This window comes from Rhipicephalus sanguineus, chromosome 4 (assembly GCF_013339695.2).
Source record: "Rhipicephalus sanguineus isolate Rsan-2018 chromosome 4, BIME_Rsan_1.4, whole genome shotgun sequence".
NCBI classification, from domain to species: domain Eukaryota; kingdom Metazoa; phylum Arthropoda; class Arachnida; order Ixodida; family Ixodidae; genus Rhipicephalus; species Rhipicephalus sanguineus.
This window is the reverse complement of record NC_051179.1, coordinates 7940091-7963997: the sequence shown is the minus strand read 5'-3', so window position 1 is coordinate 7963997 and position 23907 is coordinate 7940091. Positions and strand designations below refer to the sequence as shown.

General features: G+C 47.4%; 1 protein-coding gene across 5 annotated transcripts in view; it reads left to right on the top strand.

Annotated features, from left to right (window-relative positions):
* LOC119389336 (RNA-binding protein Musashi homolog Rbp6) overlaps positions 1–23907 on the top strand; it is a 705926-nt gene that overhangs the window by 425603 nt on the left and 256416 nt on the right. For all 5 annotated transcript variants that reach the window (XM_049414392.1, XM_037656543.2, XM_049414391.1 and 2 more), the window contains one exon: positions 2944–2992. In XM_049414392.1, the coding sequence (XP_049270349.1) occupies positions 2944–2992 (49 nt within the window). The remainder of the gene's footprint in view (positions 1–2943; positions 2993–23907) is intronic.

Genomic DNA, 23907 nt, shown 5'->3' with positions numbered 1-23907 from the left:
CCGGTGTCGGCCATCCCTATGCGGCAGGCATGGGTGAACGCGCCACCCAACCGTAATCTACACAGAACGGTAGCGTCACCTCGGCGGAGCCTTGATGCAGTCGAAGGCTTAAAGTTGTATTAAGGGAGTATAATCGTGCGTAAGTGAAATAGAGGCCCGTTCATTGGCGAGCGAGCATGCGGGGCATATGGGCAGCGTCTGTTCGGGGTTGTGGTCTTCTGTATGGGCTGAATGGACGATGATCGCCGATAATCCCACAGTGGCTTAATAGCCATTGAAATGTATTTTGGTGCCTGTTCTCTACAACACCAGCTGTTCGTGCGGACCGTGCCGTGAACTCGACGCTCTGATTGATAATAACGTTTATTTCCACCAATACAAAGTTGATGGAGGGGGTGAGAATAAAAGCGACTGTCCGCTTGACTACGTTTTCACCCCCCTATACATCAGACAGAGGCGGTGGCGGCAACAGAACACAAGATCTGACGAGGATATACACAATACAGAATCTAGCAATAACACAAATTCGAAATAGCAGGCTGCGGTGCTGGTGGATAAGGTGGATAAGGTGGATGATATTGAAAACAGGAGCCGACGTAACAATGTGGTCTTCTGTGGTCTTGAAGATAACGATGAACATGAGAAGGCTACAAAATCTGAAGGCAAAGTGACGGCATTGTGCGAACTACACTTAGGTATGCAACAGGTTAGCATCGAGAAGGCACACCGTCTAGGAAAGTTCAACCCAAATAAAAAGCGCCCGTTAATCGTTAAATTTGCCAGCTACAAAGCAAAGCAAAGTATTTTATTTAAGGCAAAAGGCTTCAGGGGTACAGACGTTAGCGTCTCGGGAGACTTCTCGGAAGCTGTGCGTATGAAAAGAAACAAGTTATGGAACTACGCCAAAGAGTACCGCAAAGAAGGCGATAAAGTTAGCCTCCGGTAGGATTCTTTGATTTTTAACAACAAAAAGTTCGTTTATGATGAAGCATTAGGTTCGGTCATACCATCCGGCTGACAGAGAAGCAGCAGTGCCAAACTGAAGGTGCTACTTGTGAAATGCAGAAGTATTACAAATAAGGTGGACGATCTCGCAAGGTCTTATTAATATGACTAATCCTTCTGTTGTACTTGGATCTCACTCATGGTTGAACAGCGAAATTAGTGACAGTGAAATCTTTCCCACTAATTATACGGCTTACCGGAGAGATAGGGACAGACATGGCGGAGGTGTTTTTATATTGGTGAAACGGGAAATTTATTCCAAAATGTTAGAAATGGGAACACAAACAAATGAATCAATGTGGGTGAAACTACGCTTGCAAAACGGAAAGACTGTGTCAGTTTGTTGATTTATGTGAACGACATCAGTGACAATATTGTTTCTTCTGTACGCATGTTTGCAGATGACGGTGGGCTGTATAGAGTAATTCATGACAAAAGTGATTGTGCAATTCTGCAAGGTGATATAGATCGGATTACACAGTGGTGCGCAGATTGGCATATGAAACTGAACGTTAAAAAACAGTACACGCGTTTTTCTAAATGAAGAACTCAACAATTTCAGACTATTTACAACATTAATGGAACACAGCTATTGTCCGTGCGCGAATTTAAATGTTTGGGAGTGTTCTTTACGACCGATTTATCATGGACACGACATATTGACTACGTTACAGCCAAAGCATCTCGTGTGCTCGGGTATCTCAAAAGGAATGCCAAACAATTTCCAGTCAATGCAAGGGCTCTACTTTATCTTTCCAGTGTACGGTCAGTGCTTGAGTATACCAGTACGGTTTGGGATCCCTGGACACAAACGAACATGGACAAGATTGAACGAATACAGAGTAAAGCAGTGCGGTTTGTTTTTCGAAATTATTGAAGGCAATTCAATGTATTCGAGACAAAAAAGTTAATTGCATGGGACAGTCTTCGAAAACAACGCTGTACTCATAAATTGAAATTGTTCCATGACATCTACCATTCCCGTACGGGAATCGACCGCACGAAATATTTCCATGACCCTGATTATGTGTCTACGAGAGTGGACCACGATTTAAAAATAAAAGAAATATTCTGTAGAAGTACCATGTATAAAAAGTCCTTTTTTCCCAGTACAATTACAGCCTGGAATCTGCTACCATCAGACATTGCGAGGATAAGTTCAAATGCAGCGTTTGTCCAGGCGCTCCATGATGTTATTGCATAGGTATAACCATGTTGTGATGTACTAATATAGTCTAGTTATGATCATGTTTCTCTGTTTACGCATGTAACCTGTATTTTTGTATTATCTACTTTATGTATCCCCCCCCCCCCCACTGTAATGCCTATGAAGGCGCTGTGGGTATTTGATAAAGGAGGAGGAGGAATAAACTTTATTATGAACCAGCAAAATAAATTAAGACTAGTGCCGCCTTGGAGTCGCAGGAAGTCGTCCACCTATGGGTCATTTTGTCAATAATGAACAACAGCGCGGCGCTCTAAGCTCTTCGGTATTGTTGGTGAGCCGTCTTTAATGAGGCGAAAGCGAAGTTTTAAGGGAGCGTTTTAGAGATACGCCCAGTGGTACGCGATCATTTATGAAATCCATTCGTGTGGGTCACTGCCAGTTCGTGGCGTTTTGTTGTTTCTTTTCTACATTATGTGTGTCATTCTATGTCAAGTTTCGAATATGAATGTGGTCACGTAATGTTTCAATTGTGTCACAGTGCCAGACTGCCGCGGCAATAATGTGATAATAATATAAACATCGCATGAAGCCCCGGCGTGCAGTGCCTGCTTCGAGAACGTTTCCACGAATTTAATAATCGTGCAACGAAATGCAACTGCCCACGTTTGTCACATTGAGATTTTGAGTGACTATTTTTATGCAAATTTGCATGCATGCCGTTTTACTTAATGACCATTAAACACAATGTGTTTTTTTTTCTCCGCTTGCAGATAGAAGATGCGATGCTGATGTTCGACAAACAGACCAACAGGCACCGGGGTACGTTACTTCAATATATTTCTTTTCTCTTGTAAAGTTCATAGTTGGTCGAGGTAAACAGCGCCAGGTTAGCCAGATAAACATCTTGTAAAGTGCTGCCTAAATAAAATATCTGCATTTCACACTTAGGTATATGTGGCAGGATGTTAAATATAATCGAAAGTTACTTGTAAAACCTTTTATTGCACGTTCGGGTTCGAAATCCTCTATGACGATCATTCGGGCAGGAAAGTAAAGTACCACAGGTTGGTGTGCTCAATTGTACCCTTTTCATTATAAAAATGAACTCGTTGCGTCTTTGGATCCCACGTACTATGTTTTTTCTACATATGTTGACGATATTCATATACACGGGGTAGCGACAGAAAGTGTCTAACGAACTTGCACAAAATCCTCATACACACAGGGTTAGATTATGGGGCCATAGTTTATCAGAATACCACACCAAGCGCTTTGAAGATGTTTGACCCTGTCCGTCATCTAGGTATTCGCCTTTCTACGCTCACAAAAAAGATCGACTAAAAAATGGGTCTTTTTGTCCCACAGCAATAATCGTCATTTATTTTGCCTTCCTTTCCTTGCATATTTGCCGTGCGCCCGGCCCCTTCTGGTCACGAACGGAATCTGCGCTGTCAGCGTGACATAGCATTATTGGTAGGAACGTGGTCAGCGCCGAGTTTTCAAGAAAGGAAAGGCAAGCAAGCCAGATGACGATTATTGTTGTGGGACGCCCTTTTTACTCGATCTTTTCTGTGAGTGCTTTTAGAACGAGCCCTGTTAAAACCACTGATGTTGAGTCACACGAATGGTCGCTTGACCTGCAGAGAACTACTCTGCCTTCGCCTATTCTTTCAAGCAACTCGAGTTGATGAGCATCGCACGTATGCCTGCATAAATGGGCTATTAACAATAAAGCGCTTGAAGGACAGGGGCGCTACCTGTGTCTCTGTCCTTCAAGCACTTTACTATTAATATGTCACGCCAACACGTGATAAGTGAGCTGTCCAGTTCCTGTCTCTTCCGTAACTGCCCTGCAGTGAGAGAGTCCTACTCAACTCGTGTTAGAGGTCTGGCACAGGAAATCTCACTCCTTGAACGCGGTCTCATGGCTCCCGCTGTACGGCGGCACCTACCGTGGCAGCTTATAGGATGAGATGTAAATGTTACGCGCATGTTGCACACATCTTCTTTTTAGAACTGCGGAACCCGTGTCCTGGATTTATTACAGAAAGTCTTATGATGGCGTGTATTACGTAGCGGTCGACCCACACTTTTCGAGTGCCGGCTTTCCACACTCTGAGACAAGCATCTTTACAGCTTAGGCTTACGCGGCATTGGCACCTGTTAAACACATTAGAGAATTAATTCATCGAGAACTGTTACTCTTTAAGCGTCGTCAAAGCATCAAAATCTCTCAAAAAGCGCGAAAATCCTGTCATTGTATCGCTTTATTCTATTCTGTGCACCACTTACGTTTCCAAGCAGCAGGTCGTCATATGCTGGGCACCAGGGCATCGACACTTCGAAGGCAATGTACTGGCCGACGAATTGGCCACATACATCCGCGCAGACACTGCTATCAGACCCCTGGCTGTCCATGCAATGGATATGAAACCTTATTTACGCAAAAGGCTCAGAATGTACTCGCAGCGCTTGTGGAATGCCCAGGGTCACAACAAGCTTCATTTAAGCCAAAGAGAAATTGCACCATATCCACGAAGTGAATGGTGATTGAGGAGCTGGCTCGGAGAAGATCGGGAAAACCCGTGAATCTTCCGTACAACCTCTACCATCATATGAAGACGTGACACACGTTGTTGTATATACATATATACACAATGTTTTATTAATTTACAGTTTTGATTAGAGATATGCAGAATTTACAATTATATACAAATTGATGAAGTATATGTACAAGAAATATCTAAGAGCGTCTGATTCTCCATTGTCGACACTTGCACACGCAACGATCCTAATGATCTTTCAATTTGAAAAGTGACCTCGAAACGCGCACGACAAAGTGGCCCTAAAAATAGCTGTCCGGCGCTCGCCTGGCTGTCGACCGCGTTCCCCGCTCGCCCAGTGAGAATTAACGGCCAGGCTAGAGGGAAGACACGACGAGCGTATCGTTCCTCTTCGCGTTCCACGACGCATGGATTAATGCAGGTTACGTCGCGGGACTTCGCTCCAGCTTAAGAACCTGGCGAGCCAGCTCCTAAAATAGGTACCTGAGCATCCAATTCAAAATCTAGGCGAAGAGATGTCGTTTTTCAGTAGAACAGACTGTTGGGCTAGTTGGTTATCCATGAACTCTGAAAGAATAAGCGCTAAAATTGACGAGCACACAAAGAGGAGAACAAAGGACTTTGTCTGTTCTCCTCTTTGTGTGCTCGTCAATTTTAGCGCTTATTCTTTCAGAGTTCAAGAGATGTCGTATTCGCTAGACTGAGAATTGGACACACTTATGGGACTCACCATCATCTCTTGTCACCTCCGACCTGTAGTAGACGTGTGGAGGCACTAACCGTGCGTCACATGCTAATGCGGTGTCGTGCGACAGAGCGCGAAAGAAAAAGAAATGATGGCTGATCCCTCCGTCATAGGAATCGGTATAACACGAAAGTGAAACGTGTCGTCACAGAAGTAGTTGATTGTTTATAGTGCACTGGTATATGAGAGCTTGTACAATGTCTACTGTTGTTTAGCAGATATAGCACCGCTTGATGTGGATGCATCTCATTCACGTTGACGCCTAGTGGCACATCTCCGTACCGACGACTAACGCCCATGATCATGATTTAACCCTTGCGGTAGCTGAAGTTCTTAACATATACGTGGACACCACATATGGGGTGAATCCCGCGCAAAGATGCCATCAACAAGCACATAATAAACACTGATACTCATATGCACTCCTTCAAAACGTCGTGAAATGCGAATAGAAACGCTCCGCGCGTCGTGTCTTCCCTCTAGCCTGGCCGTTAATTCTCACAGGGCGAGCGGGGAACGCCGTGCGACAGCCAGGCGAGCGTCGCAGAGCTATTTTTCGATATGGATGGATGCTATGAGCGACGCTCGAGCTAAAGCTGCCACCTCAGGGTCTGTTAAAGCGCATACGAAATTAAACTTGTAATGGAAACGCGCCGAATGGGACGGTCGTAGCAACGGTGCGTTTTTCTTTTTTCCGGCCTCGTGGCACAGATATGTCACCGCCCCGTTATAAAGGGGACGCTCATAGCATCCATCCATCCATGCATCCAAGAGCACTCTGAGAGGAAAGTGTGAAAGATCAAAGGCGCGTTCATGTAGACTCCGTAATGTGTTTGGCGGTAGCTCAGTGGGCTAAACGCCCGCCAGCCATCGTCGCGAACCGAGAGGTCATGGGTTCGACTCCCGTCAACGGAACTTTTTCTTATAGTTTTTTTCTTTGCCCTCTGATGGCGTTCATTTTGCTGGCGTACTTCCGTGACGGAAATACGTCATGAAAGTCTTGGTGGACCCCGGCATAAAACACTTTCGTGTTAAAAAAAAGATGGCTGATCCCTCCGTCATAGGAATCGTACGACAGTGAAACGTGTCGTCACGGGAGTAGTTGGGTGATTCCACGAGAGATCGAACATGCCTGTCCGGTCGCAATTTTTGTTTTGCCTGGGTTTTTTATATGTTATTTGGGCACATTAAAAGTGCACGGAACTGAAAATTTTATTTCCAAGAAACGCTCCCAGCGCGCCAAAAAAATATTTGAAGGTGGCGGCGCGGGCCTCCTGTTTTTGCTCGCTGCAATATTTTCGGATTTCACGGCCGAATTTGGCGCGAACTATAAATCATGTCTGGAAAATTTTTTTTGCTGGTTTTAATACGCATCACTGTGAATTACATCCATGCTTTTTTTATGCCGTCCTCAAAAAGGAGAAAATGTGAGAAAATGGCAAACACGGCCGAAATAAAAAAAAGTCCTAAGTTTGAGGCGCCTTGGCGCCTTTGCTATTTCAAACAGAAACTTAAAAACAATGTCAAATATAGAAAAGAGCCTTTGCAACATTTATACGGAAGATCATTTTCCTACGGGCAGCGCAAAAAAAAATAAAAAATGGTTAAATAAGCGACATTTTTCAAAAAAGTACATTTTCAAAAAATAAAAATAAAATAACTCCGGTCTCAATTTTGACGACAATTTTTTATCGAAGAGCGCTTATGTCAGTGAACACACGGTTTTAATATCATATGTCCTCATTTGCTTTGTTCACAAGATATAACGGGCCAAAATGACCCTTGCTGTGCGTGCTCACTTCAGTGCGACTGATGGTTGTTATTAGCTTGCATTGTGCGTAAATCTCAGTTTTAGTAATTCTGCTGCAGCAAAACCTTGCTCTGCTGTCTTGTCGTCAAGACAAATGTATTCTCAGATTTTATTTGCTTCTAGCATGTGCTAAAGTGGGCTGCTGCCGCCCTCTAAAGGGTGATTCCAAGAGATCGAACATGCCTGTCCGGTCGATATTTTTGTTTTGCCTGGGTTTTTTATATGTTATGTGGGCACATTCAAAGTGCACGGAAGCGAAAATTTTACTTCCAAGAAACGCTCCCAGCGTGCCAAAAATATTTCAAGGTGGCGGCGCGGACCTCCTGTTTTTGTTCACTGCAATGTTTTCGGATTTCACGGCCGAATTTAACGCGAACTATAAACGATGTGTCGAAATTTTTTTCGTTCGTTTTAATACGCATTACTGTGTCCATGCTTATTTATGCCGTCCTCAAAAGGAAAAAAAAATGTAAAAAAACGGCAAACTCGGTCTAAATCAACAGTTTGCTAAGTTTGATGCGCCTTGGCGCCTTTCCCATGTCACACAGAAACTTCAAAGAAGTGTCAAGTATTTCAAGGAGCCTTTGCAACATTTATGCGGAAGATCGTTTTCCTACATGCAGTGCAAAATAAGAAGAAAATAGTTAAAGAAGCGAGTTCTTTTTTCAAAAAAGTACATTTCCAAAAAATAAAAAGAAGCTCAGGCCTCAATTTTGACGACATTTTTTTATCGAATAGCGCTTATGTCAGTGAAAACACCGTGTTAATATGTATGTCCTCATTTGCTTTGTTCACGAGATTTAACGGGCCAAATTTACCGTTGCTGTGCGTGCTCACTTCAGTGCGATTTATAGTTGTCATCAGCTTGCATTGCACGTAAATATAGTTTTAATTATGTTCCTGCAGTAAAACGTTGCTCTGGTGTCTTGTCGTCAAGAAAAATGCATTCTCAAACTTTAATTGTGTCTAACGTGTGCGGGGGTGGGCTGCTGCCGCACTCTGAAGGCCTAACGCGTACGCAGTTTGCAGCTTATAACCTCAACTTACCCCGCCAGTATTCGCTAATCAGAAGCACGCGAAACACCGCGAACACATGGTATAGGTCACTTTGTCAAAACTCTCCTTGCACACAGAATAAAGCATCTCTATGCAGCGAAGACCAACCTAATATGTAAATAAATGCCACAATCAGCAGGCGCGCTGTTATGCTGTTGTTTTCTCACTGCCTGCTTGCTTCCCTTCCATTACGTGCATTGTACGCTGTAATCACCTTCCCCACTCGACGCACACTGTGCCTAAACAGCATTTGTAAAAAGTTAGCTCAATGATTTCCGAGCCGTTTATTTCACTTCCCGCTATCACATGTTTTCGGCGTCGCAGATGACGTCTTCCTGTATCATCTCGACCTTTACCTCAGCGTTTCAGCAGCCAGAAAACGTGAGGTGCGGCATGATTAAGCCATGAGTGGCCGAAGCTGCCCAATGTATGATGTTTTGTTGCCACTTTACTAAAGTGCTTTCCCACGTCGAGGATAGCAGAGGTCATTGGTGGCGCCAGACGAACATTTATAATATCTGGTGTTTTACGTCCCAAAACCACGATATGATTATGAGAGACGCCGTAGTGGAGGGCTCCGGAAATTTCGACCATCTGGTGTTCTTTAACGTGCACCTAAATCTAAGTACACGGGCCTCTACCATTTCGCCTCCATCGAAATGCGACCGCCGCGGCCGGTATCGAACCCGCGACCTTCGGGTCAGCAGCCGAGCACCGTAACCGCTATACCACCGCGGCGGACAGCGCCAGACGAACATTACCCTTAGTTTTGACAATGAGTGTGACCTACAAATTAATTATTACAGCCCAAAGCCCTTAGACACCCTTAGTCATAAAATGTTAAACCGTGAGCAGTTCTGGAAACGCATTCATGACAGCTGCGCAGATGTGAGATAATTTGTGCGGCGCCGTTCAGTATGAACGTTTCGACTTGCTCTAGGTCTGTTCACTACACGCGATGGCCGCGGCCCATGGCTACGTCCTATTATTCTGTCAATAAGGATTCAATGGGGGCTAGTTGGTACTGCATCGTTCTTGTTCTGCGCTAAAAAATGTAACAGGGGGACGACACGGGAACACCGACCTGCACGTCTGTGTTCCCGTGTCGTCCCCCCGTTACATTTTTTAGCGCAGAACAAGAACGATATTATTCTGTGCCGATTATTTACGCGTTCACAAAACGAAGATTGCTGAGGAACACATTTTCGTTGCGCAAATTTTCTTTCTTTGCTCTTTTTGTTGTTGCCTACCTCCAGAAGCTACTGTCACAGGCTGAGGATCTTGCTCTTGGGCTCTTGCTGTGACCCGGACGTCCGGGGTCTCGCACGTTTGTGAGCCTGCAAGCTTCTGGAGTTGTTTGTCTGGAGGGTCTGCCGGGCAGTCTCAAAAGCTGTTTTCCATCGTGACTCTCTGTCCAAATTTTGAGCAATCGCTTTGAATTCGTCTACGCTGATGTGGTGCATTCTGACCGGATTTGGGAGAGTATTGGTTTGGAGTTGTCTCCACCTAACCTGTCCAGCGCAGGGACGCACTTGACGGGACCCAGGGGCGACAGCCTCGTGGAGAACGTTGGGTTCCCCGGCGTAAGCGTCGAGACGCAACTTGATGACTGCATATAGTCGGGTAGCAAGAGGGCCCTGCGTGGCACCCTGCTACCTCCGCCGGTGCTTTAATAAAGTTCACTTCTCTCTCTCTCTCTCTCTCCAGCTTTGGTAAGGTTTGTGTGAGGTGCCGGTAGCATTTGCCTAGCTAGCTTAAAGGACTGTACGATTTCCTGGTAGCTTGTGAGACCTTCTTCTGTACGTTCCGGGCTCGAGCCGTTTCCCACGGTTCGGCCAATAGATCCTCGAGCCATATCATGAGCTGCCTCGTTTCCAGGGTTGCCAGAGTGAGGCGTATCTATATCAGCTCCACGTCCCTGCGGTTATCAGGGTAGTTTTGCAGGATTTTGAAAGAAGTTTTTGAGACTCTTTGTCTTGAGTAATTAAATATGGCCGTTTTGGAGTCACTATACGGTTTCAATTTTCTGGTTTACTAATGCTAGGGCTATGGCAGCTTCCTCCGAAGCGTCGGCGTGTTTGACTTTGACTGTAGCTGCAGATATAGCTTCTTCGGTTTCTGTATTGCGAAGGCGTTCATATTACCGGGGTATGCCGCCGCGCTAACATACGACGCCACGTCTTGCCTTCCCTCGTATTTCTTCGCTAACGCCCTCGCTCTAGGTATTCTGCTACCTTAGTGGTAGGCCCCGCCACGGTGTTCTGGTGGTTATGGCGCTCGACTGCTGACCCGAAAGTCGTGGGATCGAAACCCTGCCGCGGCCGCTGCATTTTCGATGGAACCCCAGGTGGTCGGAATTTCCGGAGCCCTCCACTACAGTGTCTCTCATAATCATATCGTGGTTTTGGGACGTTAAAGCCCAGATATTATTATTATTATTATTATTATTATTATTATTATTATTATTATTATTATTATTATTATTATTATTATTATTATTATCATTATTATTATTATTATTTCCTTAGTGGTAAGAAGGATGCATGTTTTTGGTTAAGCTTTGATGGCTACAGTTTTCCTAATATTTGAGAGGAGTTTCTGAACGACCTCTAAAAAGCTGGGGTTCAGCGTTTTTGCCTATTCCCTTTAGTATTGCTCTGCCGGCAGTCGTTCGGGTTAATCTGAGCTCTTGTGTCTTTTGGAGGGTCTCGACGAGCTCGTCCAAGGTGTTGCGCATTCTTAAATGTAATAGTTTCTCGGTGGGCGTGTTTCGGGGAATCGGACGCTGCCTTTGTCTAATTAGTCCATCATGTACTTATGTTTCCCTCTGTGTCAATCCGAGGTACGGGAGGGCCTATGCAATCCTGCTGATTACAAAGGCTTGTTGTAGTTTGCACAGATTCTTTACCCTTTGTCTCTTGTTGGCTATTCTTCGGATGGGCCGGATAGTTCGTGTTGACGACGATAGCGTCAACGACATGGTGTCGTTGCCGGCAGACGCAGCTGGCCGTTTCGGTAGAACTCGTGCCGCCAAGTGGAGGCCCACGTGTGGAATGTAGCAGCCGGCACATCGGTTTGCTAATGTCACCGCCCGGGTGCTCCGCGTGATGTTGCCGTCACGTGATATTGCCGTCAGACGAAGGTTTTCTGCCTATTGGCGACAGTTTTTCAAGTCTTCATACAAGCTTTTGATTCTTACTTCTTTTTGGGCTAGTTGGTTCATTGTAGATCAAGCGAGTAACAGGGCGAACTCACACCCACAAGAGAGACGACACGACACACAAGCGCTGACTGACAACTGGTTTTAGTGGCATAACGACACACCTTATATATGCCTGAGTGAAGCATGGAAAAGAAACAGAGAGGGATTAATAACAAAGTTTAACAGCGCCCAGCGCCAAGAACGCAAAACAGTCAACCAAGGAAAAAGCGTAAGAAAACGTGACGTAAGACCCGCCAGCCGCATGCAGAAGATAAAACTCAGAATCAAGGAGGGCAAGAGATGGGGCGCTAGCGAACTTGTTATCAAGCGTCTTGATGTGATAGGCCCCTTCTAAACTGATACGTGCAGTCTTGTCTTCACTCCTACCAAAAATCGTTGTCCCTTCAAACCGGGCCACACATCCTGTGCACTTAATGACATGCGCTACCAAATGTGCGTACTTATCATCTAGCTTTTTCCATTTTTGTGCGTGTTCCCCCGAACGGTCATTCACATAGTCGGGAACATTGAAGGAATCGGGAACACCTAACGAACGGCGTCTTGTGGTTCTTCTGGCATCCACGTTTGCTGGTGTTGCAAATACTCGGGAAAACTCTGCTCGGGAAAACGCTGTATTTTATTTAAACACCACGAACCTTTAATTACTAACATGCGTAGTATTAACATTACCAGCGGAAAAGTACATACGGTTACAACGAACCACCTGGCACACATTAATGGCAGGTGTGCCGCGGTTCTGGGGGCGGGGCTTGTTTTTCTTCCGAAGTTGTAGCCGACTGTACCTTTAAAGGTCTCTGGCTCCCAACTTTTTGCACAGAACCGCATTACATGCGCCAGTTGCTGCCGAATTAAGTTTAAAAAACGATGCTTCCGAGTTGTTCCTAATGTTGGTTCACAATGTCACTGAAGCGGTAACTTCTAGTACGCACAAATGTTATTTGTCATTTCTAATAGCGAAGTTCCAAAGTCATATACAGGGCACCGTAAGGTCCCTATATTTTTAAAGGTAGCGACAACTACACGCGCGCCCTCTCGAGGGGTCCAAGGAGCAGCGATATCAGACGACGCGTCGCTCGCTCCCGTGCATATTGCGGGCGCCTGAAACCGAACTCGGTGCGCGCTTGAACCGTTAAATTATTAATATTTGTGGCCTAAGATGCTCATCAGTTATCAAACTACAGGGACAATAAATTTAAAGAGCACGGAGCACGTTCAATATTGAAATAAAACGCGTGCGTTTCCGAAGCAGGTGCCGAGCGGGTTCCCCACAGCAGCTGTCATGCAGGGCGTTTTTTTTTTTGTTCCTTCGCATATTTTGACATTGAGCGTAACTTGAAGAACAGGTGGTGTTTGGGTGAGTTAAAAGTGCTTGTTTTCTTGTTCGAATAATATAGGCAGGTAAACTGCTAATTTTCTGCCTTGGAAAATTAGCAAAGATGCTTCGTGCGGCATGTATGGTTTCAGTTTTTTCCTCCAAGTGTCTTGCAATATAATTTATTCAAACTTCTGAAAAGCATTGTGATCCTCTAGGGAAAACATTACGCGGAATGCTTCAACGAAGAAGCCCTAATGTATCTCGCACACAGCAGTGTGGGAAAACACGGCAAGGTGTGGCAAAAAACGAATCCCAAATGCTCATTTCCCTGTGAGCTTGTAGCGTTGAAGCCACCCCAGTGAGAAAGACAAAGGAAGCTGTATTGTGTTCCGAGTGATTTAATGTTAGAGATACAGGGTGTGTTTCTGTATTGACTACTACGCACAAATCTACGGCATGAGGAATGCCGAAGCAATAATAGCGTTGCTGAGATAATGCTCATGCATATGCACGAACAAAAGCACGCGGGCCAGGCGAAAGGCTGATTGAAGTTATAACCATTACAAAATCACTTACTTCGCATAGCCGGGTGTTTTCTGTGGGCACAAATTTCTTGCGACTGATTTTGTTGGGCCTTCCTTGAGCATATATTTTTGTCACCGCGAGGAACGAAAAAAAAAGAAACGTTTTTTTCTGTCCTCCGCGCGGGGGAGGCAACCGAAGGCATAGAGACCCGACATACTAGCACGTCACGCTGCAAACAATAAATTGAAACAAGGAATTACTGCGCCCACTCAGTTTCAGGTATAAACGCTTCTAGTTTGCAACAGCAGTGAGTCAGAGGCGCGTGAAGTAGTCTTTACTTGCTAAAATCGCCCCACTCCACGCTTGAAAGCATAGTACGCGATCCTTTGTTGCCGAACGAGCCTTGTGTCGCCTCGATGGCCACAACACCAAGGAGTCTCTACAAGAACAAGACATGATCCGTACCTATCGCCGGCACAGCGCTGCCGCCGCTGGACCCTTTGGGCGGGTCGCGAAGGCGAAAAGGTCACGTGTCGCCAACCGGCCTATCGCAGGGCGCGGCGGCTGGATCAAGACCTTTCGGTACTTTTGAAAGATAGAGGGACTTTAGGGCACCACACACTTGACTGCCATCTTTTGGCGCTGAATTTCATGGAGCTTCTTACAAAAAAGTTGGCTGATCCCTCTGTCATAGGAATCGGTATAACACGAAGGTGAAACGTGTCGTCACAGAAGTAGTTGATTGTTTATAGTGCACTGGTATATGAGAGCTTGTACAATGTGTACTGTTGTTTGGCAGATACAGCACTGCTTGATGTGGACGCAACCACGTTGACGCCTAGTGGAACATCTCTGTACCGACGACTAACGCCCATGATCATGATTTATTGCTCGCGGTAGCTGAGGTTGTCAAAATATACCTGGACACCGCATATGGTGAATCGCGCGCAAATATGGCATCAAGAAACACGTAATAAATACTATACACGATATGAACTCCTTCAAAGCGTCGTGTATTCCCTCTATCCTGGCCGTTAATACTCACAGGGCGAGCGGGGAGCGTGGTGCGACAGACAGGTGAGCGTCGAAGAGCTATTTTCCGATATGGATGGATACTATGAGCATAGGAGCGATATGGATGGATACTGGTGGCACGCATGTCACCGCCCCGTTATAAAGTGGACGCTCACAGCATCCATCCATTCTTCCAAGAGCACTCCGAGAGGAAAGTGTGAAAGAGAAAAGGCGCGTTCATGTGGCCTTCATTATGTGCTTGGCGGTGGCTCAGTGGGTTCATCGCCCGCCACCCATCGGCGCGGACCCAGAGGTCATGGGTTCGACACCTCTGAATGGAACTTTTTCTTATAGTCTTTTTCTTTGCCATTCGATTGCGTTCATTTTGCTGGCGTATTTCCGTGACGGAAATACGTCATGAAAGTCTTGGTGGGCCCTGGCATAAAATACTTTCGTGTTAAAAAACATGGCTGATCCTCCTTTCATAGGAATCGGTATAACACCAAAGTGAAACATGTCTTCACAGGAGTATATCAGCTTTTGTTGTGCATTGTTTCGCCACAAGGGCGAAGGAATGAATGCTATAGCAACAAATTATAATGTCACGCGAAGAACGGCAAGCAGCTCGAAACTCGCAACGCGCTGCTCGAGCAGGAAGGATGAACGAAAAGAACATACACAGGACGAGTGCGAACTAACGACTGTCACAATCGTTACTACTTTGTGTGTGAGCAGCGCGCTCCTTTCGGAAACGCGGCCACTGCAGCTAGCGAAGTGACCTTCGTGCTTTCGCTAACGTCAGCGGAAACTTGCGGTGAAAGCACAAGGCATACAAGCCACCCCTATCACGAGATAAGGGCGAGCGCACGAGAGACACCCCCCTTAGAGGCGCGCTGGCATCGCAACGCTCGGGGCGACGATCCTTAAAGGAGCACTGACATCAAATTTTAAAGTCGAGATGTGCCATTCGTTCGAATACTCGGTATGCATAGTCCTTCTTGGCCAAATTTGAATGGCGTCCGTCGCGTGGAAGTAATTTTATTTCGAGGGCAAACAGCGTACAAAAGCTCAACAGAAGATTGATCACGCTGCGGCATCGACACTAGTGCTACGTGTGAGGTGTGATACATTCCGCAAATACCATCCTGAGTGACGATACGCTAGTAACAGTGACGTGCCGATCTGAGTGATGTAGCCGATCTGAGTGTATTTATTGTGGTGCCGACGCCAGGCGACGCTCTCACTCCCAGCCAGTGGCTCTCCTTGCTGTCCCGATCCGTGCTTGCGATTCATCGTGTCGCATCGACTAATTTGTCGTGTGCTCCACAGCGCGAGTGCGATCAATCGGAGCGACTACGAGCCAGCATGTCGGGGAACCGCCAAGGTCAATCTAAATAGGTCGCGAAAGTCGGAACGAAAAGTGGTCGGAAACCTATTGCGACAAACATCAACACCCGCGTGACGATTAAAGCGCTACTAGGTGAGGGGGGTACAAATAATGAAAGCAAAAATTAATTAAACGTGTATTTTCATTAGTTTTAATTTTATTTGTTACGAATTAAATTACTAGATTACTTTAATCAAACTTTAGTCTTGGGTATGTGGTTGAGTGGCCAATTTTTTCGTTTATTTTCAGAAACAACGGGCACATGCAGGCAGTCTGGTAACATGGGCCAACGGTTTTGCGCATTTTCAGATGTAAATGGCGTCGCTCGTTTTTGCGCAGTAGGTTTGTGCCTGTCGTCCGTAGGTGATTTCCTCGCATAAGCGTTGTTTTCTAGTCGTGGTACTTGGCAGAAGGTAATATAGCCCATCGCAGCCATCGGGAACCGTTTCAGTGACTGTGTTTTGCCAGCGCACTGCCGGCGTGCTGTCGCCCTTCGGAACGATGAGTCCGCCACGCTACGCGAAGAAACGCTGCGCTGACGACGGATGCAAGAGCAACACGTGTGCAAGGTTTGTGTGCACGTTGAATTGTTATGCTACTTCTGATTTCTGTGTTATATATTTTGGGGTAATATCCTGTTCAACTGCAATATTTCGCCAATAAAATGCACCTTATTTATCAAATCTGTCTTTTTCGTCTTCCCGTTATCTTGCAGGCTTCCATTATGGAGCCGTCATAGTGATAAGAAAAAGAACGTGCAGCTATAAAAAAAAGTAAGAAGCGGCGCCCTGTCAAAAAATTTCATAATTTCGCGCCCATCGCGTTAAAACGTGACGTCATTTCCGCTTCCGGTTGTGACGTCATCTTTTTCTTTTTTTTAAATTCTGTTTGTCCCCTCCTCACATAGAAGGCGACTGTTGCAACAACTAGCCACCGGCTTGACACGTGGGCTTCTACGGAAGTTACGCTACCAGTTTACATATACCTTGGAACCGCTGCGTAGTACGGACCTGCTCGTCGAGGCGCGGAAAAAGCGGAAATGGCGTGGCGTTTCATTACACGTACGGTACACGCCAACACGACCACAAGCTATCAAAGTGGAGTAGCCTATAGATAAATAACATCGCTAACAAGTAACACGCATGTAGCGTTAATAGTGAACGTTAGTTCGTCCGTGGACTTTCTTGCGCTAGCGTAATACCGGGTTACTGCAGCCGTAACCCTGAGATGATGATGATGAATTGTGGTCCTGCCCTTTGTAACGGGTAGGCAGCTGTCAAGTGCCTTAACCAAAAAAAAAGGAAGAAAGAAAAAAAATGTGATAGACACACACATAACGAAATGTCACGTTTGCAGCAGCCAGCCAGTGTCTCCTTTCAGACCGGCTACATTGACATTGTCTGAACGTCTACATTGTCTGCGCGTCGGCATTGTCTGCGTGTTCTGCGCCACCACTCCACCAATCTCTGTTTTGTAACGTCGACGGCTCTGGCCACCGCTGTGTTCGCCGTATCTCCTCGGAATCCCAGTGCCAGCGGGAAAGTGGTGCCCTCTCCGTGACCCGGGCACAGGTCAGCGCAGCGGAGGACGAGGTGTTCTGTGGTCTCCTCCTCAACGCCGCATATTCGGCATATGGCCCGGGCCACGTCCACAGATGTGTCGAACCTGCGACGGTATGCCAATGTACGCAGAGCTCCTGCACGTGCCTCAAAAAGGAGTGCACTGCCACCGCTGTTATCATAAAGGGGCTCCGTGCCAATGTCAGCCTTGTGAGTGCGGTATGTGAGCAGTGTGGATTTATTTTCCATGGCACGCCGCCACTGCTCCGTCTCCTCCTCACACACCTGCGTCTTCACGGCATGGGCCCACTTGTACATCTTGTCCTCAATCACAGGTTTTGCAGAGAAGCCAAACTTTCTTTTCAGGTTGCCCAGGCGCCTGCACCACTGCGTTTGTGTGCCGGTTAGGCTCGCATATCTGAACAGTCGCCTGGGCCACCGTTCGTCGTCCATGAGTCGCAGGCGTCCTTCGTATGTAGCCTTACTTCTCGCCTCGCGCGCCTCAAATGAGGACCATCCCAGGTCACCCTGAATGGCCTCTATGGCGACACGCCCGTGGCATCCAAGGGCCATGCGGCCCACCTCCCGTTGGCCACGCTCCAGCCACTGCCTGGTTGTCGCACTGAGGCACAGTATGGCATTGGCAAATGTGAGGCCTGGGACGTGAACAGCCTTCCACAAGTCGCGGATGAGGAGGAAACGGTTGCATCCCCATAGGCTTTTCCGGCGCAGCACGTTTGCTGCTCTCTGCGAAGTCTTGCGCAGATTTTCTTCATGCAACCCCAACAAGTCACCAGAGGTGCTCAATACCACCCCGAGGTACCGATATTCAGTGGCCCATTGTATCTGATCTCCTCCTGGCAGGTATATGTCGGTAGTAGGGTAGGAGCCTGACAACTGTAGCGCAGCAGACTTCTTTGCATTGAAGGCCAGGTCCAGGTGGTACAGATGGGTCGCAGCGAGGGTGACCAGTTGTTGCAGGTCCGTTGGGCTTTCGGCTAGCAAGACCAGGTCGTCAGCATAAACTAAACCCGGCAGCTTCGAAGTCACGGACATTCCATCGTACAGGTGGGTGAATGAGAAGCCGATACTGGATGCTAGGAGCTTATGTTCCAGTCCAGAGACATAAATCATGTATAGCAGGGGTGAGAGAGGGCAGCCCTGCTTAAGACCCCGTGTTACCATTACTGGTCTGGACTGGGCTCCGTCAAAGCACGCTATAACCGAATTATCTTTGTACAGCCGTCGCATAAGGCCGACCCACACTTCTGACATTCCGACATCTGCCATCCGTTGGAATAGGGATTCATGTGGAACACTGTCGTATGCCTTAGCTACGTCAAGAAAGCAACCATACAGGTTTCTGGACTCCTTGCGAGCCATTGCTATGGTTTGCATCAGCACAAAGAGGTTGTCTTCCAGCCGTCGGTCAGCTCGGAACCCGTTCTGCAAGTCTGTGAGCACGTTGTTGTTCTCTGCCCAACCACTCATCCAGGCCTTCAATACCTGTGCAAAGACACGGTATAAGACGCTTGTTACAGTCAGAGGCCTGTAGTCTCGGAGAAGCCCGGCATCCCCGCCTTTCTTTCTCACCAGGCACACCCTTCCTGTTCGCCAGGCTGTAGGGACTGTGTCACCCGCCACAATGCCAGAGAAGATGTCGGCAAGGTGATCTCGGGCAGCATCCCCCAGGTGCTTTACAACACCGGCGGGTATGCCATCGAGTCCTTTGGCCGTGTGTGCATAAATGCGTGAGATTGCCCTGTCCACCGCTCTTCGTGTCACTTTCCATTCCGGATAGGTGGAGCCATCTGGCGGCGCAAAGAAGAACCTGGCCAGCACAGAATTGTTATTGTAGAAACCTATCGTATTCTATTTCTCCGCTGGTGTGCATTCGCTATGCCGATATTCCATAGACCCCTTTGCGTATACCGGAATGCCGTGCACGCTAAAATTCTCTGATATAGCTAATTGAGACACACCATCGAGTATGGCCCAAGTGTGCGTCCCCGGGCACCTCCTCGTTGCTGCTTGGAACGGCGTCCATTTCTGAATCACTGTTTTGCAAAGGGTCGAAGCAGAAATGATTCGCGACGTCGCTTATCGCGGTAATTCTAAGTTCCAGAATGTCATCTTCAACACAAGTCTTTACTTTTGACGGCGACGACGGCGACGCTGGTGACAAGGCATGACTGAACGTGCACGCCTAGCAGACGAAATGTTAGCTGAGCAGCCGGTCCTCACGTCACTCCTTTCTGTGGACAAGTGGTAAACTGGGGCGCGGTCTGAAGTTGACTGCGAGGGAGCGGCTAAAAATGGCGGGCTTGCAGGCCGTTTCGAATCGTGCTAGATACCGGTGATATAAATCAATAATACAGATAGCTATTCGTCCCTCAGTTGCATTTTCGGTCGCGAATCGCTACTAGGGAGTAGATAACTACTCGTAGATGCAAAAATCTTGACGTGCGTAAATTTGATGTCAGTGCTGCTTTAAAGCGCGCTCTTCGCGCCATCTCGCTAGTGATAACAAGAAGACGCTGAAGCCACCGAGCTCTGAGTACCGCCAACAATAAATGGTATATATAAATAGCTGCCCGTTGGTAAGCTGAAGAACACATTCTGTGGCCGAGTTTTTTCAAGCCGCGCGCTGCGGAGAGAGGGGTCGTAGGTTCGACTCCTGGCACTTTTTCTGGTAGTTCTTTCTTTGCCATCTGTTAGTGTCTATTTTACAACGTCATATCTGTGACGGAAGTACGTCGGTGGGCCCGTGGTGGAACCCGGCATAAAACACTTTCGTGGTAAGAGTAGCCTAGAGAGCGCGATATGTGTTTTTAAGCCACAAAGCGAACACTCTACGGCCGACAGTCGCCACAGCATGGGCAGGTGCACCCTTGCGCCGTGCGCTTTGGAGTAAAATTGCGCGAGTTGTTGACGTGGAATGAAAGCGCCCGGTTTTACTCAGAGATTGCGATTAATTATGACTAGAGCAGACTTGGTCGTATAACCGAAAAGCTAACCGATGCAGGCCAACCGATGGGAAGGAAAAGATTGTGGAAGCGGCTATTCAAGACGCACTCAGATCACACGCGCGTAACTCCCGTGTGACGTGATGAGGCTGTGCTGGGCCTCGCCACTATCGTACTTTGGCAAACTGCATCGCCAAGACATCAGTGCTCGTCGTTCGAGGAGATGAGGATTCCGCAACGCCTGTACGCATCCCAGGGCAGAGTGCGCGCCCGCAGACGCCAAGGCAGTCCACGCGGAATCCCGGCCAATGTTCGCCGCGGCCCATGTAGAGCAGGTAGGCGGCGCCTGTGATTCAGCAGTCAATTTATTGGACCGCAATATTTCTGCCTTCTACAAAAGGCCGTCTTCGTCGCCGAGCAAGCACTCAGTTGTTGATACAGCGCGTATCTCAGCGGCACAACTTGACCGGCCAAGAAAGAATGCAACGAAAGAAACTGAGCCGAAGGAAAAGAATTCCCTCCTATTGCTGCCAGTAGGAAAGACCCGCGATTTATGGGGCGAAATTTCGCGCGCCCCATCGACGATAAAGGTTACCTTAACGATCCACGGCCCAACTCTGACGCATGCTCCATTGTCCGTCCGGCACTTTACGCTGCCCACTTTCGCTGCAGCTTCGCAATATTTTTTTCGTTTACGTCGTCGTCCGATTTTCTCTCTGTCGGCGCCGTATATCTTGTCTGAAGTCGCAAAGAAAGAACGTCAAGTTGGACTCCGTGCTTTCTGAGCACGGAATGCCTGCGTCCTGAGCAGATCGTCAAGTTCATTGCGTCGCGTTCCTGAAGGCTCTGTATCTCGCAAAGAGACTGCGAAATGCCTTCTAATGTGGCTATGGCAAACAAACGACCCGATACGCAGTGCGCGAGCGAAACCAGAAATATAGCGGCGTGTAAACTTACGTCGAGCCAGGCGTTTTCACAGCGTCACCTGACAGAGCCATGTTACACAACATTCTTGACGCTCAAAGGCAGCGTCAAAGTGCAGCCGGGAGATGCTGCGCAGGCGTCAGCAGGAGCTAATAACTGGACGGGCTACAGCAGCACGAGGATTTTATTCATCATCATTCTCATGTCCACTGCGGGATCAAGGCTGATGATTTGCCCTCTGTTGCGCCAAAAGATTCCATTTTATCCTTGTGCACTTCTTGAATTCGTCATCCCACCTAATTTTTTATTTGACTTATTCTTGGTCTTCACATCTCTAAGTGTCAGGCCTGCTATTTTCCTTTCAAATAATACTTAGTTTATGACGTGGTTCGAAATTTCGCAAACGGCCGAATCTCCACCGAAGCACTACGAATCCTGATGGCAGGCAAAAATAGTCAAGAACGAAATGTTTACTTTATGGACGCCCGCTCACACCTCCTCCTGGCCAGGAGAAAACAATGATAATAACACGGCTCACGACGGGGCTCGAGGGTTTAGAGACCGAGTCACGGCCGATAGTACATCCGGCATCTCCCGAGAACGAGGATGGAGAGGAGTGGGGGATTGCACGACGAGATTTGGTGACATCGCACAACACTACAAATTGCAGAGGTGCGTTTTTCCACCACCTCACCAAAAGTTAGGCAAAAAGCAGTCTGCCGACTGGCGGCGATTATAGACCAGAACCTATCCGAACCCGATGATCTCACACCTCATGTACCCAGACTTATGCAAGACCGATAAATGCAAGAACTGTGGTTCTAGAGTCACTCTTGAGCACATACTATGGGAATTCCGAGAGATAACGAACAATACTGGGGACGCAGCCTCCAGCGATCGCCACCGCGCGCGCTGGAAGACTGTGTTGCACAGCTCTGCCGTTTACGGTCAACATTGGGCTGTCCAGTGGGCCGAGGAAGCCGCCGGGACTCAAGAACTTCCGGCCGTCACCTAGGCGGGACCTTTTGCCCGTCCCACAAAGTCGCAGGACCTTCCATTAAAGTTATTTTTTTATGTACGTTCGATAATTTTATTCGTTTTTCCTCTGCTATCGTAAAAAGCGTCACATATATTGCAGTATAAAGTAACTTACGGCACTTGAATAGACATTTGAGCCGGCTAATCGTATATGCGGCTAAGCCGGCCAACTTACCGGGTGCTGGTGGTGGTAACAACTTTAGTGCGAACTCCGGCAAATTCGTGGCCTAGGCCTAGGCCGCCCCCAAGGAGGTTCCGAGACCCTGTCTCCTCGCCGCTTCACGGGCTGGCTGGATGGCCCATAGTTAGTCTTGCAGGTTTGAGCTGCGGCCGTCCGCCGTGCCGCAGCTTCGTCTGGAGAGACTGCATTTTCTCTATACCTGCAACCTCACATTCCCAGAGAACGTGTCTGAGAGATCCGTGAGCCCAGCCGCATAGTTTGTAGTTATCACCTGTTATAGAAGCGGCGGCCGTAGAAGAAGAGAATGTTGAACGATGGCGCGCACGCAGCTCATTGGCCTAGATTTCGCACAATATGTGATGCCATCGTTATAGAAGCCTCTACTGCAACCACATTTGACGTTGGCTCCCATATGACGCCAGTATACACTTGTTTTTTTTTTCGCTCTGTGGCAGAATGGTTGACTGTCATTCAATATGCCTGCGTGCAGCTCGGACCGCTGATTTTTGTTCATTGGGATTTTTCGCTGCTCACCTACAACGTCGACGGGGTTCCTTAACATTATCATTTGCAAAGGGTAATCTCACCGTTCCTGGATTGACATAGACTGTAGATAGCGTGTGGCTCATACCCACTTTCCACGGGTCGTGGTATAAGGGTATGACCACACGTTACTGAGGGGAAGGGTTTCATGACGTACACGACAGGCATGTCGCGCTACCCATGTCACGACCTGTTAACCATGTCCGACATGTCCTCCTACACCACTTGCGGTGTGTGCCAAGTTAAGGAAACCACCATAAGAGCGGCGAGACGCAGGCGGCTAGATAGACGCATAGAGATAGATAGAAACAGTCAAACTGCCTTTGGTTCGCTAAAAAAATGCTTCGCATTTCAAATATGTGCACAGGCTTCTGTTGGTAAGATCATCCCAAGCCAAAACATGCGTTTCGTATTTTTATTTACTCTCTTCTAAGTCAAGCGAAACGTTTACCTAATGGCTTTCTTAGTGTTCATAGTCTCTTGATCGAAAAACGCATTCACAATTTCATCAAATCCGCATCTTCTGTCCTCCTTGGAAGAAAACCAATTTTTACCTGCACGTTGCCAGTTCAGCTTGTTCAGAAAGAGACGCTGTTTGGACGACGTTTTATGAGCTCAATAGTGTAACTGCGCTTGGTTTGGCGAAATGCCATTTTACGTTTTATCAGAGCTGCGCACGCTTTCGCACCCAGTACACTGAATAGGGTGCACAAGCTTTTCTCTCCCCCCCCCCCCTTTTTTTTTTTGCTTTCGATCACGCTGTTCACCTGTCTCGCTGGAATCCGGCCCTGGCTCGATTAAATGGGCCGTGACGGCCATTTCGTGAATGGCATTGTTTTCCTCTTTGGAACCGACCCTCTTTTTTCGTGCAGAACAATGTATCT